The sequence below is a fragment of the Globicephala melas genome, chromosome 17 (genome assembly GCF_963455315.2).
Source record: "Globicephala melas chromosome 17, mGloMel1.2, whole genome shotgun sequence".
In the NCBI taxonomy this organism is placed as follows: domain Eukaryota; kingdom Metazoa; phylum Chordata; class Mammalia; order Artiodactyla; family Delphinidae; genus Globicephala; species Globicephala melas.
The window spans coordinates 79,714,295-79,733,258 of NC_083330.1; the positions used below are offsets into that span (position 1 = coordinate 79,714,295).

The window sequence follows — 18,964 nt, forward strand, 5'->3', positions numbered from 1 at the left end:
CTCCATGTCTCCCTCCCCGTAACCCATGGCACCCACCATTCTGCATGAACTTGACTACTCTAGGGACCTCATACAGTTATCTGTCTGATTCGTGCAGTATTTGTCTTTTTGGGTCTGCCTTATCTCACTCACCATAATGTTTTCAGGATTCAGCCATGTTGTAGCCTGTGCCAGAAGCTCCTTCCCTATTAGGCTGAATAATTCCATTATGTGTACAGATGACACTTCATTTATCTATTCATCCATCAATGGACACCTGGGCTGCTTTCCACCTCTTGGCTATTGTGAATATGCTGCTATGAACATGGGTGTACAAATATCTGTTCATGCTCCTGCGTTCAATTCTTTTGGGTGTATGCCCACAAGTGGAATTGCTGAGTCCTATGATAATTCTATTTTTAATCCTTTGAGAAACTGCCATTCTGTTTCCATAGTGGCTGCAGCATTTTACATTTCCTTGTGAGGTTTCTTTTTCTGCCTTTAAAAAATTCCTTCACTGTTCTTTTATCGTGAGTTCAGGGTGGAATGCAAGTAAATGCACGTGATCGTCCTGCCATCTTCACCTGGAAGGCAGCGTCTTGCTTTGAAGGCACATGTAGCCCTCAGGGTCTGCAGCCTTCCCGTGTGCTCTTTGCGGAGCATCCCTGCGATGCCTGTGCTGACAGCACGCTTAGGGAAGTCCAGGGCAGAAAGGCTGTGGAGTCACCTGGTGGTGGCTGGTACAAAGGTGTGACCACGTGCGAGCCGAGGCTAAGCCAGGGGGTGGGGTCACGTGAATTGGGGGTCACTGTGCGGTACCTTGTTCCCTCGGAGTGGTGACCACACAGCAGATGTCAAACACGTGCTGGCAGATGAATCAAAAGCTTCTGAGGCCAAGGCAGACAGTGTGGTTCAGCGTGAGGCCCCACACACGGGAGCCAGCTCAGCTCTGCCCCCGTTGGTGCTCCCAGGATGGACTGCATTTCCTTTTTCTAAGCACAGGCTAGGTCTTCTGGGCTGATGGGGCCTGCCCTCCTGACTGGCAGCCGGCACCCATGTTCTCGACAGGGGCCGGTGGGAGGGAGATCGAGGCCTCTCCTCTGGGCTCAGTGACGAGCAGGGCCTGGCAGAAAACGCCCACCCAGAAGTGGGTCTCAGGGCTGGAGACAGGGCTTTGGCTGGAGGGCAACCCTGTGCCACAGATGTAAGACCAGATCCCACAGACACAGAACCCTGCTAGCGGGACCACACAGACCCAGCGTGGTCTGTGGGCAGAGACCACCGGGGCCTCAAAACCATGACTACCAGGCTGCAGCTCGGTTCTCTCAGTCTGGCTCCTATCGCACAGACACTAGGGCGAAAGTGCACTAACCTCCGTGCAAAACCGCAACGTCCAGCTCTCCATGGACGCCCCAGCCAGAGCGGGCACAGCCTGGAGCCTCTGGCCTCTGTCCGCGGCTCACTCACCTTTCACTCAGCAAGCACTCCTGGGGCCCCCGAGGGCTGTGTGCTGAGCGGCGGACACACACTTCCAAACCTCCAGCTCACGGCAGGGACGTTTCAAGACATTTTTGGAAGAGGCTGAGGTGAACCATGAAGCCACTGGGGGCCCACCTGCTCCTGGGAAGGTCTGAGAAGACAGAGGCAGGTCCAGGCTGCCCGCTTCGTCCAGGGAGCCCCCTGGGGAGACCCGTCTGCAGTGTTCGGCGATCCTGCTTCAAAAAACTGCAAGCCTGAGCAAACATTTCACGGCTTCCAAGATCTGCCCCTAAACGGCTGGTGTGCTGGACGGTGGCTATGCTTCACACACCTTCCCCGGGCCCCCCACTGCCCTGCAGCCCTCATCACTGTGTGCACAGGCCTCAGCCCCCCACACCTGGGCTGGGGCAAAGCCCTGGCTAGACCAGCATGGATGGCCGCTCCCACCGAGCAACCTTGGGCACGGCAGACACTCACGGACACGGACACGGACACGGGGCGGCAGACGGCCTGCTGCGCTGGCAGGCGCTGCCTGCAGCTCCACCCCCATGCTCACTCTGCCCAGCCCAAGGCGAGCACCGCCGGGCTGGCGGGACCGTGGCCCCGAGTCCTCCCCAAGGAAGGCCAAGCCGGGGCCCACACAGACCTGACGCATGGCCTTCAGGAACCCCAGGCAGCCGTCAGCAGGCTGCTGTCCATGGTGGTCCCAACCTCTGAACGCCTGAGGCGGCTCAGGCCAGCTCAGCTCACAGCACCTCAACAGCCTATGGCACAGACCCCTCAGACCCAGCGCTGGGCCAGGGCGCCCGTGTCCCTCACCGCCCTCAGAAGCCCCCCCTGCGATGGCCACAAGGCATAGTGCGAGCCTGGCCAGGGCAAACGCTCTAAGTGCACACAGGCTGACTGGCCTCCCTGCCCTCGTCAGGCAGGGTGACCAGGACGGCAGCCTCAGAGTGGCGTGGATGCCGGCTGGCGGAGACGTGGGTGCAATGGGTCCTCAAGCAGACCCCCACCTGTCAGCCCGTGGCCAGGGGGGGACCCTGTGCCACAACTGCCTGTGGCTCTTCTCAGGGCCTCAGTGCCGAGAAGGGGCTGCCTGAGGACCCCGCATCCCAGTGGAGGCCAAGGATGTGCCCCTCCGGGAGATGCTGTGTTTGTGTACCTGCTGCTGCCAGGTGCCACCCAGCGCAGACGGAAGCTCTAGCCGCAGCCTGTACTTGAGCTGGTGGCAGAGCCCAGGGGTCCTGTCTGGGTCTTACCTTTGGTGTCGTTGACGGGGTCCATGTGCCGGTAGATGTAGCCCTCCAGGTAGGAGTGGAACTTGGGCGTGGGCGGGAAGAAGGCCAGGCAGATGGCCATGAGCTCCCAGCCGCGGGCCAGGCTCTCGAGGCGGAAGTTCTCGGTGGTCTGCCGGCACAGCTGGATGTAGAGTTCGTCCCGCAGGCCCTGCACGCTCCAGCCCTTGGTGGCGATCTCCAGGGCCACGTGCAGCGGGTCGGCCTTGGCGCGCCGGTCGCCCATGTACATCTGGATCAGCTTGAAGACCTCACAGGCCTCCTTCTTCACGTGGCGGTCGCTGGTCACGATCATGGGCTTCTTGATAGACTCGCTGCTCCATGCCAGCATGTTGGCAATGGACACCTTCCGCCGGAAGAGGCCCTGTGTGTGTTTGTTGAAGTGCTTGGAGGCCCAGTTCTCGATGTCGGTCTCCGAGGACGGCTTGCGAAGTGTGAAGGTGGGGAACACGCAGCTGGCGCTGGGCATCACGCTCCGGGTCTGCCGGCTGCTCTCGAACTGGGCGCAGGTGCCGAGGTCCTCAGACTGGGGAGGACAGGGGGGCTGTGAGGGGGTGGGGGCCCCACGTGACCCAGCCAGGTGAGAGATGTGGCCCCCCCTACCCCAAGCGGGACCTGAAGCTGCTGTAGGAAAGAGGCCTGGGCGGGGTGGGGTGGGGTGGGGTGAGGCCGGGCCTGGGCTTCCAGCTCTGCACCTTGTACTGGTCTAACAGGGACCCAGAGAAGCCCTCCCTCTGACTTCTACCCTGCGGGCTTGGCCTCCGGGAGGTGCCTGCCCTGGTCTGGAGACCGAGGTTTGGGGGTGGCCAGCATGGGTCTGGGGGCAGGAGGGAGCCGCGCATGTGTCTCGTCAGCTTCTTGGGCTGCCGTAGCCCCAGGTAGGAGAGGGCCCGGGGACGCTGCATCCCCAGTGCTCACAGGGCTCTCCCCAGGCAGGGAGCTGGACCGTGCGTGGATGCAGGAAGGTGCTGCCTCCTACTGGCCTTGCCGCGGCTGTTTGGCTTCTGCTGGTTCAGATGGAAGGTCAGCCCCACAAAGCAGCAGAAACCCCCAGATGTAACATTTGACAGAGAAACAAATGTCTCTGGGCCACAACGGCTGCACCCTTTTCCCCAACAAAGATCGCGTTTGGAGTCTCGGGCATCGGGAAGAGCGACGCCATGCAGAGGGGCAGAGCCAGGCCTGAGAGGGCCGTGGGCTGCGGCCCTCCGCTCCCATGATGCTGGGAAGGGAGAGCGTTGCCCCAAGCCGCACCCCCACCCCCACCCCCGCCACCAACAGCCTCCACGTACCTGCACTCAGATAACAGCCCCTCACCCAACACTCTTTACGGGCTCCTGTCCCCTCTGTCTGGGAGGTGGGCTCTCGTCCCCAAACCCGTGCTGGCCTCCCCAACCCTTGGTCTTGAAAGCAGGGAAGGTACCTCCCTGGGCAGCGCCAGGAGTGGACCTCCATCAGGCCCCTGGAGCCCACGCGTCCTGCTGTCCAGGTCACACGCTGGGAGCTGGGTGCCCCAGGACGCAGCTGTTCACACTCCACCTACCACCTGCCCCCCCGCCTCTTCCCATCTGTCCTGATGTCCTCCTGTGTTACAAGCCACAGACAGAAGTGCTGCTCTGAGCTCTCCAGTCTGGAGGAACACTAAGTGCCCCGGGGGATGCTGGCCACCTAAGATGCCGTAGTTCTTGGGCATGTCTTCCCCACCAGGACTGGGGGTGGACATGAGGATCCTGACCCCGGGAGGCCCTGTGGCCACTGCCAGCTCTGAGCAGAGGCCAGGGCAGACCCTCAGCCTTGGCTTCAGGCAGCAGACTGGTGTGAAAGGTCAGGGACCAGGAGGTGAGAACGAGGATACTGGGCCACACCAAGCCCTGGGCACCATGCTCCTTGCACGCAACCGGGACAGCAGGTGCACAAGGATCCCGAGGGCCTGATGGATGCCCACGCCCAGCACTGAGCAGGGAAGACACCGCAGGCTGGGCTTCTGCCTTGGCTCCAGCTGCAGTGTGGCGTTCTGGGAGCCACCTGGGGCTTGCTGAATGTGTCCTGGCCCCAGGCTCTGAGCCACCCAAGGAGCGCCTGGTGCTCTACCTGCACAGCTCCTCACCCGAGAGCCATTCACAGGTGGAAGAACAGAGGCTCAGGGCTCAGTGGGCAGGTGGCGGCCTCTGTGGCCTGGAATCAGGACATGGCCTCTAGCCCCCTGGTGACGCGGCAGCACTGCGGGGCCTGGCCAGCAGCCGAGGTAAGAGACCCCCGTGCTGGCAGAGGCCTGGGGGGCATCTACCGTCTGTCCTCACTCACGCCTGCTGGGAACCGTGAAGCCACACCACCCCTGCCCGGGGACCCGGCCGCGGCCCGGCCCCTACCTGAGAGGGGTGGAGGTAGGGCTCCGGGGAGGCCAGGCTGGTCTGCACAGACACGCTCTTCTCGAGCAGGGCCTGGGGGAAGGCGAGCCGGTCCGAGGCGGCCCTCTGCCAGTGCTTTTTGCTCTCCTGCTGGGCCAGCGCCTCATCCTCGCTGAAGGCGCGCACCACAGGCCCAGGCATGGGCAGCGGCACGGCCCCGTCGCTCTCGTAGCCCGAGCCGTCCTGCTGTGAGTCCCAGCTGCCCCTCTGCTTCATGTGCAAGCGGGCCTGCTGTGCCTCCCAGGCCAGCCGGGCCTGAGCCAGGAAGGGCTCGGCCTCGCCCCGGGTCCCGTCCCCCTCACGCGCCTCGCCCTCTGCACGCCTTGTGGGCGCCAGGCTGGGGCCGCACAGGGGCCGCTCCTCGGTCAGGGGCTGCTGGCCAAGCGGGTCGCGGTCCCCGGGGCCCTCGGTGGACAGGGCGCTGGGGGTGTGGCACGCAGAGGGGTTCCTGCTCTTCCTCTTTCGTGTGCTGGGGGAGCAGCCCGTCGAGGACATGGTGTCCTGCTGGCTGGACCAGGACATGGCATCGTCCTGGGCCTGGGGTAGTGGCATGGGCGGCTGGGCGGACCGCAGCTCGGGCCCCTCCATGCTGCTGTAGTCCCCGGACGTGACCCCCAGGCGCTGGTCGCGCAGCAGGCAAGGGCTGGGCTGCAGGGAGAGGGAGCCGCCGCCTGGGTGGGGCGAGTACTTGTGCCTCGGGCCCGCGCGCAGCTTGGGGCTGGAGCCGGCCTGCTCCACATACACCAGCTGGCGGACATACTCCTTGCCAGCCGGGCTGTACTCCAGGCTCAGGTAGCGCTCGGGGCACTTCTGCCTGGTGAGCACCAGCTGCTGGTAGGGCGACGCCGAGGCCTGCTTGGGCGGCTTGCGGCTGGGAGACCGCCGAGGCGAGCTGGCCTGATAGCCCCCGCCGGCCTCAAACTGCACATCCATGGGGGGCTCGTCATAGATGGGGGCCTGGTACTCCACGGGGGGCTCTTCGTAGAGGGGGGGCTCGTAGGCGTAACGCGGGGAGGACGGCTGAGAGTCGGCGGCGGGCTTGCGGGGCTGGGCCAGCAGTGGGGAGCAGCTCCCCAGCTCAGCCCTCTTCAGGAAGGGTGACGGCCTCCGCTCTGAGAAGAAGACAGGGCCGTCCGCGTCGGAGGTGAAGGTCTGTAGGCTGGGCGAGTGCTGTCCCCCAGAGGGTCTGCGGGAGCGACCCCTGGGCTGGCTGTCCAGGGGGTAGCCGTTGCCCTGGGGGGAAAGGAAGCTGGGCTCCCTGTCGGCAACTTTGATGAGCATGCGCTCCTTGGTGCCCGAGTTCCAGCGGAGCGAGGAGGTCCTGGTGGGGGTGGGGGGGGGCGGTGCAGTACAGGTTACCTGGGGAGGTCCTGGGGGTGGGCAGGTTACCTGGGGAAGTCCTGGGGGGAACAGGTTACCCAGGGAGGTCTTGGGGGGGGCAGGTTACCCAGGGAGGTCCTGGGGGGGGCAGGTTACCTGGGGAAGTCCTGGGGGGAACAGGTTACCCAGGGAGGTCTTGGGGGGGTCAGGTTACCTGAGGAGGTCCTGGGGGGAACAGGTTACCGAGGAGAGGAGGAAATCTGACCCCTTTGCCAGCCTGGACCCATTACCCACCTGCTGACCTCATGGGTGTCTGAGGTCAGGGCCCAGAGGCCTGGTCATTTCTCACTGTCCTCTTCAAACCCGCCCCCCGGGGGCTGCAGGCTGTGGGGGCCTGGTGCCTCCTGGGGCTCCCAGCAGCGAGCTCTGCACTCTTCATAGGCCCTGACCTCTGGTCACTGCAGCCTAGAGTAAGCTGCCCTCCTGGCCTGGGAACTCCCCTCACACATTTCCCTGCAGCCTTCCCCTCTGGGGGCTCTCCTGATCCGGGAGCTTCCCCCAGACCCCAGCTGCTGTCCACGGCAACACTCCCTGCCAGGGCCTCTGTGAGTGTCTCTGCTCTGGTCCCACGCTAGAACCAGGCACAGAACTATTTCTGTAAGGAAGAGCCAGGAGGGGGACCTCCCAGGGGCCTCTCTGGCTTTGGAATCTATGAGTACTGGCCTGCAGGCCTCACTCCCGGCCTCGGCACCTGCCTGTGTTCCTACCAGGGGTGGCCAACACATCCCTTGTGCATCAGCATCTCAGGCCTTGGATTTCAACCACAGAGGCTCCTGTGAACTCCAAAAGGGCTAACTGCCCTCCTCTGACTGCCCACACACACAGTCGGTACTCTGCACCTGACAGAGACGATAAAACTGTCCCCCAGTTCCTGAGAAAGCCTGCATCAGGCTAAGGGAGAGCTGGGGAGCTGTGGGGCCCAAATCACGGCCCCGCCACCGAGCGCAGGGGGCCACCCAAGACGCTCAGCCTCTTCTGAGCCTCACTTGCCTGGTGACATGAGTGACACTGCCCCTCGGGATACACGGACTTGACCACACACCATATCCGCCCACTGAAGGTCTGCACCACGTCCCACAGCTGTACCAGCCACGACGGGCCGGACCAAGTCCCAGAGAGATGAGTGGAGCTATCCTCTGCCACCTGCTCCCCCACCCCAAGAAACTCCTGGCTGCTTTAAAGATTTTCCTTTTATATTATTTATTTATTTATTTATTTATTTATTTATTTGTCGGCCGCATTGGATCTTTGTTGCTGTGTGCGGGCTTTCTCTAGTTGCAGCGAGCCGGGGTACTCTTCGTTGCGGTGCGCGGGCTTCCCGTTGTGGTGGCTTCTCTTGTTGCGGAGCACGGGCTCTAGGCACGCGGGCTCAGTAGCTGTGGCTCGTGGGCTCTAGAGCAAGGCTCAGTAGTTGTGGAGCACGGGCTCTAGGTGCGTGGGCTCAGTAGTTGTGGCTCGCGGGCTCTAGAACACAGGCTCAGTAGTTGTGGCGCACGGGCTTAGTTGCTCTGTGGCATGTGGGATCTTCCCGGACCAGGGCTTGAACCCGTGTCCCCTGCACTGGTGGGTGGATTCTTAACCACTGTGCCACGAGGGGAGTCCCTTTGGCCCATTTTAAAATCAGGTTGTTTTCTTACTGCTGGGGTTTAAGAGTTCTTTGTATATTTCAGATAACAGTCCTTTATCATTTGTGTCTTTTGCAAACATTTTCTCCCAGTCTATGGCTTGTCTGCTCATTCGCTTGACACTGTCTTTCGCAGAGCAGAAATTTTTAATTTTAATGAAGTCCGGCTTATCAATTGTTTCTTTCATGAATCATGCCTTGGACGTTGTACCTAAAAAGTCACTGCCAAACCCAAGGTCATCTGGGTTTTCTCCTCCATTACCTTCTAGGAGTTAGTTTTGTGTTTTACATTTAGGTCTGTGATCCATTTTGAGTTAATTTCCATGAAGGGTGTAAGGAATGTGTCCAGATTCATTTTCTTGCCTGTGAACGTTCAGTTGTTCCAGCACCATCTGTTGAAGAGACCATCTTTGCTCCGTTGCATTGCCTTTGCCCCTTTGTCAAAGATTACTTGACTATATTTATGGGGGTCTATTGGTTGTTTCTCCAGTCTATTCTATTTATCTATCTATTCTTTTACCAATACCACACTGTCGTGATGAAGGTAGCTTTATAGTAAGTCTTGAACTCGGGTAGTATTATTCCTCCAACTTTGTTCTCCTTGAATATTGTGTTGGCTGTTCTGTATCTTTTGCCTCTCCATAGAAATTTTTTTTAACATCTTTATTGGAGTATAATTGCTTTACAATGGTGTGTTTTCCATAGAAATTTTATTATCGCTTTGTCAATATCCACAGAACAACCTGCTGGGATGCTGACTGAGACTGCACTGAACATATAGATCAAGTTGGGAAGAGGTGACATCTTACTCCATTTATTTAGTTTTCCCTTGATATCTCTCATCAGAATTTTACAGTTTTTCTCACATAGATTTTTCACATATTTTGTTAGATTTATACCTGTTTCATTTGGGGGGGATATTAATGTCAATGCTATTGATTTTAACTTCAAATTCCACTTGTTCTTTGCTAGTACATAGGAAAGCAATTGACTTCTGCATGTTTAGCTTATATCCTACAACCTTGCTATAATCACTTAGTTCTAGGAGTTTGTCAGCTCTTTAGGATTTTCTACACAGATGATCATGTCATCTGTAGACAGGGACAGTTTTATTTTCTCCTTCCCAATCCGTATTTATTTCTTTTTCTTGTGTTACTGCATTAGCAAGGACTTCCAATACGATGCTGAAAAGCAGAGGTCAGAAGGGAAACCCTCGTCTTGCTCCTGGTCTTAGTGGGAAAGCTTTGACCTTCTCACTCCCAAGTGTGATGTTGGCTGTAAATTTTTTATAGAAATTCTTCATCAGGTTAAGGAAGTTCCTCTCTAGTTCCTAGTTTACTGAGGGTTTTTTTTTTTTAAATCATGAATGGGTGTTGGATTTTTGCCAAATGCTTTTTCTGCATCGGCTGATACGATCATGGATTTTTCTTCTTTGGCCTATTGATGTAATGGAGTATTACTGATTCTCAAATGTTGAACCAACCTTGCATAACTAGGATAAATCCCACTTGGTCATGGTGTGTAATGCTTTCTATACAGTGGTGGATTTGATTTGCTAATATTTTGTTGAGGATTTTTATATCCATGTTCATGAGAGGGACTGGTCCGTAATTTTCTTGTAATGTGTTTTTCTAATTTTGATATTAGCGTAATGCTGACCTCATAGAATGAGTTAGGAAGTATTCCCTCTGCTTCTATCCTTTGAAAGAGACTGTAGAGAACTGCTATAATTTCTTCCATAAATGTTTGGTAGAACTCACCAGTGAACCCATCTGGGCCTGGTCCTTTCTGTTTTGGAAGATTATTAATTATTGATTCAACTTCTTTAACACATGTAGACCTATTCAGATTGTCTATTTCTTGTTATATGAGTTTTGGCAGACTGTGTCTTTTAAAGAATTGGTTTATTTCACCCAGGCTATCAAGTCTGTGTGCACAGGGCTGTTCATAGCATCCCTGTATTTTCTTTATTTTTATTTCTGTTTTTTTGGCCATGCAGCTTGCGGGATCCTAGTTCCCTGACCAAGGATCGAACCTGGGGCCCTCAGCAGTGAAGGCGCAGAGTCCCAACCACTGGACCACCAGGGAATGCCCTGTATTTTCTTTCTAATGTCCAAGGAATCTTTAGTGATATCGCTTCTTTCATTCCTGATATTAATAATTTGTGTCCTTTCTCTCTTTTTCTTAGACTGGCTACTTACTGCTTATTGGTTTTATTCATCATTTCAAAGAACCAGGTTTTCATTTCATTGATTTTTTTCCATTAATTTCCTATTTCAATTTCATTGATTTCTGCTCTAATTTTTAATATCTATCTTTTCTTCTGCTTACTTTGTACTTAATTTGCTCATCTTCTCCTAGTTTCCGAGAATGAAAACTTGGATGATTGATTTTAGATCTTTCTTCTTTTCTAATATATGCACTTTTCTAATATATGCACTGATATAAATTTCCCTCTAAGTACTGCCTTTATCACACCCCACAAATTTTAAGTTGCGTTTTCATTTTTATTCAGTTCAAAAGTTTAAAATTTCTCTTGAGGTTTCTTCTTTGACCCATGTGATATTCAGAAGTGTGTTGTTTAACCTGCAAGTATCTGGGGGTTTTCCAGCTATCTTTCTGTTACTGATTTCTAGTTTAATTCCATTGTGGTCTGAGAGCAGATACTGTATTATTTCTTTTCTTTTAATTTGTTAAGCTGTGTTTTATGGCCTAGAATGTGATCTATCTTTTCTTTTTTTGCGGTACGTGGGCCTCTCTCACTGTTGTGGCCTCTCCCGTTGCGGAGCACAGGCTCCGGACGCGCAGGCTCAGCGGCCACGGCTCACGGGCCCAGCCGCTCCGCGGCATGTGGGATCCTCCCAGACCGGGGCACGAACCCGCGTCCCCTTCATCGGCAGGCGGACTCGCAACCACTGTGCCACCAGGGGAGCCCATGTGATCTATGTTGATGAAATTATTTGATTTGGAAAAACTGCCATTTAGTATCTTGTACAAATGAATCATATTAAAGTGAGTGTCTGATGACTCCAAAATATAGACCTCTGGTGGGTCTGTTTCTACTATCTGCTTTTGTTCCTAATCAGTTCCGGCAATTTTAGACTGAAATTCTGGTGACTGTGTATGGAAAACTGTTGAGATAATTTGAGGCTCTGGTTTACTTTTGTTTCTTAGCAGGCAGCTGGGATAAGGGCAGATCGATCACCTGAATCCCATCTGGGACTGAGCTGACTGGAATTCGGGCGTCTATTCGAAGACTGGTCTACTTATGGCTCACCCTATGCCTTCGTGTAGCCTTTCAGGAGTCCCAGTAGAAACATGGAATGCTGCCAAGGTCCCCTCTGTGGCTCCTGAGGCGGTGACACGTGTGCTGGGCTGCAATGACTGCCAGACCTTGGCCACACGTCCTGGCTCCTCGGATGCCTGCAGGAATATTTGGTCTGTTGTGTTCTTGTTGTACAGGCTGGTCTCAGTTAAGTGAATCCACCATCACAGAGAGGAGAAACCCCAAGCGTCTTAAGAAACCAGCTGGGTAGTCTGGTCCTCCGCCTTTATCCTCTGACTGAGGCTGGGGCTCTCTGGATAAGGCCACGAGTCCTAATTACTGGGCGTGGGTGAGGCAGGACTTAGAGAACCAGAGTCAGCATGTGCGGTCAGGGTGAGAGTGAGAGGCCTCGGGCCGGGCAGCCTGCTCCAGCATGACCAGGACCAAACCCTGCAGCCTGACCTCATTACCCAGGGGAGAAGTCAGACTGCAGCAGGGCTCCACTCCCGGTTGCCGGAGGCTGCTCCCGGCCTGCCCCCCAGGCCAAGCAGGCAGAGCGGAGGGCGGAGGGCAGCAGACCCAGAGAGCCAGCTCTGGAGTCGGAGAGATCTGTGGCTGCACTCCAGGCCATTGTCCCCTGGCTGCAGGCTGTGGGAAATCACCTCCCGGCTCTGTCCCCGTGTCCTCATCAGTTCCTACCAGGATCAAACACGATGTGCAGATGCGCGTACGACAAAGTCCTTAGCTCAGCACTGGCACGCAGGACACACTCAGCAACTGGGAAGCGTTGTTTTGCACATCTTTTCACCCCTCGGCAGGAGGGACCCCGCCCCTCTGCGGGGCGAGGGTGGCGGGGCTGCGGCTGCGGAATGAGGAGTGTGGGAGAGTTGTCGTGTCGGGCGGAGTCCAGAGCACAGTCTGCTCCAGGGCCCAGAGGGCTTCCATCGAGTCAGGGCAGAGGCCGGAACGGGGCAGCAGGAAGGAAGGTGCCCGGCAGACGGCACCCCTGGCTGAGGGCGGGTCACCCGCACAGGAGCCTCTGACTCCATCCCCAAGGCAGGCCCCGGGGTCACGGGCTCCCTGTCTTACCGGGAAACGAGGGCCGCCTGGGTCACAGAGCAGACGCCGGCCTCAACCACCCGCCCCCGCGCGGGCGGCCTCACTTCCTGCCCCACAGGCCGGCCCCTCGCAGCCCCGCAGCCTCGCAGGGCCCCCACCGCGCCCCCTCTAGGCTCCCGCCCCGCCGGCCCCTCCGTCTCCTCATGGCTCCCCAGACCAGGAGTCCCATGCTTCTCTCTCGACCCCTAACCCCCTGTTGGCTCTGCTCGGGCGGAGGCACCCAGGCGAGAGACGCCGCCCCACGCCCTGGTTCCGAGAAGGCTTCCGGCCACGAGGGGAGAGGCGGCCTCCCACGCCCGGGGAAGTGCTGGAGCGGGCGGGCGGGGCCTCCGCTCAGCTCAGGGCAGTCGCCTGTTCTCCAAAGAAGGAGGAGACGCCTCCTCAGGGAAGCGCTGCTCCACATGCGGCCCCCAGAACCGGCAAAGGGCAGCAGGGAAGCGGGGCTGGGACGGCTGCCGCGTGGGTCTGGAGGGAAGCCTCTGCCCGAGATGCGGGTGCAGCTCACGCGCAACAAGAAGAGACCACGTCAGAGAACCGGAGCCACGTGGTCCTCTGACCACCCAGCAAACCGCAGGCCCCTGACATGCCCTGCACCGGGCTGCACAGCCGCTGGCACACGGCCCCCCTCCTCAACAGTCCTTCCCGCTCTGTCTGGCTGAGGGAGCTGCTCTCACGCCCGGCCCAGGTGGCACCGGGATGGCAGGGCCAGGGCAGTGCCGGGCCACCACAGAGCAGGTGGCACGTGCGTCCCGCAGGGCCCAGGGCTGTGATGCGCAGCCGGCAAGAGCAGGACTCACTGCCCGGGAAGAAACACGTCCGGGGACCTGCCCTGCCCTGCAGCCGGGGTGAGGCCCTGCCCGTCAGCCACCGCACCCCTTTACCAAGGAGAACATGGGAGGCCACAAAACACACCTGTGGACACCACCACACCACTGGCCCCACGCAGGCCCAGATCCCTTACCACATCAACGAGCCCGGTCACCACTTGCAAGCTCAACCTCTAAACTGAGCAGAGTGCCAGAGGCCCCTCGCACCTGCACGTCCCTCCACAATTCACATGAATCCTGCTGGCCTGTGCTGGGGGCACCCGGCCCGGCCCCCCTCGGCTGCAGGGCAGGTGCTCCTCCAGCCTGGACACACGAGCTGACCAAGGGATGGCCCCTGCCCAGACCGACGGCTGCTGTGCCCAGGGTCCTGAGGGTCGTATCCAGAAACCCCAACGCCCTGCAAGGCCAACCCAGGGCCGAGGGAGGCGAGCCTCCTCCCTTCCCTTCGGCTGGCACCAGTCTTCCCCACGTGGCCGGGGAAACACTCCGATGTGTGGCCCGGAGCTCCCAGGGAGACCACATGCTGAAGAGCCCCCGAGGAGTCTGCCAGGGGCCAGGGCCGGTACCACAGACTCAACAGCTCCCCAAACTGCGCAGTGACGGGCAGCTGCCACGCGGGCCTGGGGCCACTCTGCCCCGGCGCTGGTGGCCCTGACGACCTCTCCTCACGTTCCACTGGCTGGGGCTGGGCCCTGCGTGCTGTGCACGTCCTGCTGAGCCAGACTCTCCTCCAGCTCACCGAAGAGCTGCCAGGAAAACCATCCCCGGGTCAGGAGACAGGGCCAGGCCTGAGGCAGGGGCCCTACCTGCAGTGGAGAAGGTGGCCGTCCGCACTGTAGTCCTGGTAAATCTCATAGTCCTTCTCAAGAAGACCTCCTGACGGTGAGGAACTGAAACACAGCAAAATAAAACGGAGACGTGAACAGAAGTGCAACCATTTAGAAACACGATACATCAAAAATAACACGCCTTTCTTTCACTTTCCAGAATGTGGGTGCTGTCCTTTTAGTTTCTCATCCACAGCTCCTGCCCACGAAGTCGTCCCCTTCATCTGATCTGAGTATTTCTTGGGAACGTGGAACGGATTGAACGGACTGGAGGCCCACCGCCCTCCTACAGGGATAGCCCACTACAGCCCAGGTCCACCTCAGAGCTGGGGCTCCGGCCGATGAGCTGCGGCTGGGCCTGGGCCGGGGCTGCAACCTGAGGCAGGTGAGGCAGACACACTTCTGCTCCCACAGGGCTCACACTCCGGGTGCAGTCCACTGCAGAACGAACCAGAACCTCAGGCCACTGTAGGACCAGACCGGAAACAGCTCCAGGGATGGCTCTCTAGGGGGGTGCATCTGAGCTGTGGACAGGAAAGTGGGCCGGCAAGGGGTCGAGCTGGGCATAGCCCGGGAACAGGAAGAGGCCACTGTGCTGAGACGCAGCAGGTGGTGAGGAGGGGGACACAGAGGGGCTCGGGCCGGGCCACCAGGCCCCGTGGGCTGGCCATGCCAGGAAGCCTGCACGCCCCTTCAGGTCAGGGGGCAGCTAACTGCAGCCTGTGGGCCACGTCCAGCCTGCTGCCTGTTTTTGTATAGCAGGTGAGCTAAGAATGGTTTATATATTAAAATTTTTTTGTGTGTGAAATGTGAAAACTACACGAGGTTCAAATTCCAGTGTCCGTCAGGAACACGACATGGGAACACAGTCCCATTCGCTCATCTGCAACAGTGACGTGCGTGGCCACAGCAGAGACCACAGGAGGTGCTTGCATCACTCAGCGTGGCGCAGGCCCGGCGATGCAGCTGCACCTCATTGGCCTGAGTGCCACACGCATGGCCGACCCGTGACATTTCACTGACGCTTTTACTACCCTGCCTATCCACAATGCCACACCACGAAGAGAGTGGGCATGTACCGTTATGCCTTTCAGGCGCGGTGGCATGCGGGCTCTTTGCTGCTGGGTCGGTAGGACACACAGCCCTGCTGGAAGCACTGCAATGTCCCAAAGTGCACAACAGTCAGAGTTCGAAATGGAAACCTCATCGCAGCAGAATTACTTCACAAAATGAAAACGAAAAGGACCCTTACACCAAGTAAGCTCCCAAGGGGCTCATTTGTTAGCCAAGCAAGGAAAGCAAGGAATGCTGTTCACCAATGATGAGTTTATTAAATTGTGTTGACTGCAGCAGCGAAAGTTATGCGTCCAGAGAAAACAAACCTGCGTCAGACTACCAGCCTTTCGGCCAGACAGTCTTGAAGAGTCAAGGACAGTGAGAGCAGCGACAGCAGCCACGGATCAGAGGGTCCCTGGGCTCCGGACACCGCTCTGCAGGTGCTACTTCACTCAAGCAGTCAACACTGAGTCTGAAGTGACTGAGCAACTGGCCTCCATGAATCCTCTCTGTGGAGCAACTGCAGCTGAAAGTACTGCCAAAGAAGCTGAGAAAACACCTAATGCAGCCCAACCTGAAGTGGAATCTGCTAAGATGTGTGAACAACTGATCACGCTAAAACACGCATGTCAGAAGAAGCTCAGCTGGGAACCCACAGGCCCGCACAGGGTGGGTGTTTTTTTTGTTTGTTTGCGGTACGCGAGCCTCTCACTGTTGTGGCCTCTCCCGTTGCGGAGCACAGGCTCCGGACGCGCAGCCTCAGTGGCCATGGCTCACGGGCCCAGCCGCTCCGCGGCATGTGGGATCTTCCCGGACCGGGGCACGAACCCGTGTCCCCTGCATCGGCAGGCGGACTCTCAACCACTGCGCCACCAGGGAAGCCCAGGGTGGGTGTTTAAGGGTACACACCGTACCCTTCACTGGCAGGTGCTCTGCAGAACACACCAAACCCATCACGAGTCATGAGACAGCAGCATCGGCTGAGAACTTCCTCTGCTCTCCTGGACTTTGCCATCACCAGTTCCAGGGATTTTTGTCAGAAATAGAAGCGAAACATCCCGACTTGACCTACTACACAACAGTTTAACAGCTTGAAAGGGGAAAGTTTTACTGCAGTTTTTTAAAAAACTCACGACCTAGACTGAAATTTTCTGTTTGAGAAAAACCTCTACTCGACCACTATCATCAAACATTGAATATGAGGGTTTTTTTTTTTTTTCAGATTTGAGAATGTTTTTCAATGAACTCAACCTAAAATTAAAAGGCAAACAGAGCTTATATGAGATACCGAGACTGCAGTAGAGTCATCTTGACTACAGTGAACGTGAGTCACAAATAATATCAGAGGCTGTTCTATCATCTCCTTCCCGTGCCACAAAAATTAAAACAAGAAGATCTCCATTCCCACACAGTTTTGCAGCAGATATATTTTCTGAACTCAAACTACTGGTGAACCTCAGAGGTACTGCAGGTTTAGTCCCAGACCACTACAATAAAGCCGGTCACATGAACGTTCTGGTATCTCAGTGCAAACAAAAGTTATGTTTAGGGGCTTCCCTGGTGGCGCAGTGGTTGAGAGTCCGCCTGCCGATGCAGGGGACACAGGTTCGTGCCCCGGTCTGGGAAGATCCCACATGCCGCAGAGCGGCTGGGCCCATGAGCCATGGCCGCTGAGCCTGCGCGTCCGGAACCTGTGCTCCGCAACTGGAGAGGCCACAACAGTGAGAGGCCTGCGTACCACAAAAAAAAAGAAAAGAAAAGAAAAGAAAAAGTTATGTTTACACTATACTGTAGTCCATGCAATAGCCCCCTGGGTTTTCTGAGGAATCTGAACTCTAGGATTTAAATGATAGAAGAAAAGCCCACAACTAGCTAAGATGCTCTTAAGTACAAAGAGGAGACAGGGACGCTTCCTAGCACACACGAGGCTTGGGTGGTGCCCAAAGAGCAGACTGACGGCGCTGCAGGGAGAGAAAGTGACGGGTGGCACGGGTGGGCCGGGGAGAAGACGGAACGAGGATCCTTCTGGCCACACGCGAAGGTGGCACCAGGCAGACCTAGGCCTCCACGTGGAAGAGAAAACTATAAAGTTAACACAAGACATATAAGCGAATACCTCTGGGCCCAGGCCAAGAAAGAACTTTCTAAGCAAAACGTTAAAAACAAACCACAGGCTTCCCTGGTGGTGCAGTGGTTAAGAATCCGCCTGCCAATGCAGGGGACATGGGTTTGAGCCCTGGTCCGGGAAGATCCCACATGCCGCGGAGCAACTAAGCCCGTGCGCCACAACTACTGAGCCTGCACTCTAGAGCCCACGAGCCACAACTACTGAGCCTGCACGCCGCAACTACTGAAGCCTGTGTGCCTAGAGCCCGTGCTCTGCAACAAGAGAAGCCACTGCAACGAGAAGCCCGCGCACCGGAACCAAGAGTAGCCCCCGCTCACCTCGCCGCAACTTGAGAAACCCGTGCACAGCAACGAAGACCCAACGCAGCCAAAAATAAATAAACACATTTATTATAAAAAAAAAAAGAAAAAGAAAAACCATAAGGCGAAAATAATGGCAAATTTGGTTGCGTCAAAATCAAGGACACCAGGGACCAGTCAGCAGGCACGCCGAGGGGAGGAGCTGAGCCCTGGGGTCCATGAGGGCTCCTGCACACTGAAGTCAGCCAGCAGCTCCAGAAGAAAGTGTGCGAAAGGCAGAAGCAGCCGATTCACGTCTGCGAGATTCTGCCTGACCAGATCTGCTGGGTAAGCCCGGTCCAGAGCCGCCCTGCCGGTCACTCACCCCAAACGCTCCCACCCAGGCCCCGGGCACAGAGGAGGAGGTGCAGGGCTGCCCCGGGCTGCAGGGTGCACGCAGCTTGAGAGCAGTGTCCTGCGGCGGGAGCACAGCCCACAGCCCCCCGTGCACAGGAACACGCTGGGCGGTGGACACACGCATGGAGCAGTTCAGGGACGATGCAGGAAGAAGGATGACAGGAAGAGCCTGGGCCTGGAGGATACGAGGATGGTAAACCACATCCTCTCGCCGTATCAGGGATCCCCAGGAAGCACCCCCGCAACCATCCCGCCAGACCAAGGACAGGTGATGGAATGGGTGGGTGAAGCATGACCCTAACCCTACAGGTTACTGATGAGAAACACACCTAAAGCGCATGGGAAAGGACTGCCGTTCAGAGGCAAATACTAACCACGGAGAAACTGGCCGACGTCAGTTCCAAAGCACACTTCAGGCAAAAAACATCAGCAGGTAGACAACGTAACGACAAAGGAAAAACGCATCAGGACACCTAACTGCAAATCCATATGCAGCCGGCCCACAGCTTCCACACACAGGCAGCAGCAATGCGAGACAGGAAGGAGGGACAGACCAGTTCCACCGTGTGGGGAGACTTTACCTCTCAGAATCGATACATCAGGTAGACAAAAAATTAGTAAGAAACTCAATTGACACAATTAACAGATTTGACCTAACAAACACACAGAGAACTCTGGACCTAACAGAGAACAGAAATTTTTGAAGTAGTCCTGAAATCATTTATAAAAATTCAGGATTTAGGCTACAAAGCAAGTCTCAAAAAAAAAAAATCATGCTTTCTGGCCAAAATGAAATTAAGTTCACAATCAAGAACAAGAATGGAGAGTAACCTACAGTTTTGGAAATTAAGACATTTCTAAATTACAAACGAGTCAAAAAAG

General features: G+C 56.6%; 1 protein-coding gene across 17 annotated transcripts in view; it reads right to left on the reverse strand.

The window, feature by feature from the left end:
* Nucleotides 1-18,964, reverse strand: part of ARHGAP39 (Rho GTPase activating protein 39) — a 73,542-nt gene that overhangs the window by 10,025 nt on the left and 44,553 nt on the right. For all 17 annotated transcript variants that reach the window (XR_011376873.1, XR_011376871.1, XR_011376872.1 and 14 more), the window contains 3 exons: nucleotides 14,183-14,266; nucleotides 5,123-6,482; nucleotides 2,718-3,279 (listed from right to left, as the gene is read on the reverse strand). Coding sequence is in view for 14 of the 17 variants with exons in the window: in XM_070044011.1 (XP_069900112.1) it covers nucleotides 2,718-3,279; nucleotides 5,123-6,482; nucleotides 14,183-14,266 (2,006 nt within the window). In the remaining 3 variants the exon portion in view is untranslated. The remainder of the gene's footprint in view (nucleotides 1-2,717; nucleotides 3,280-5,122; nucleotides 6,483-14,182; nucleotides 14,267-18,964) is intronic.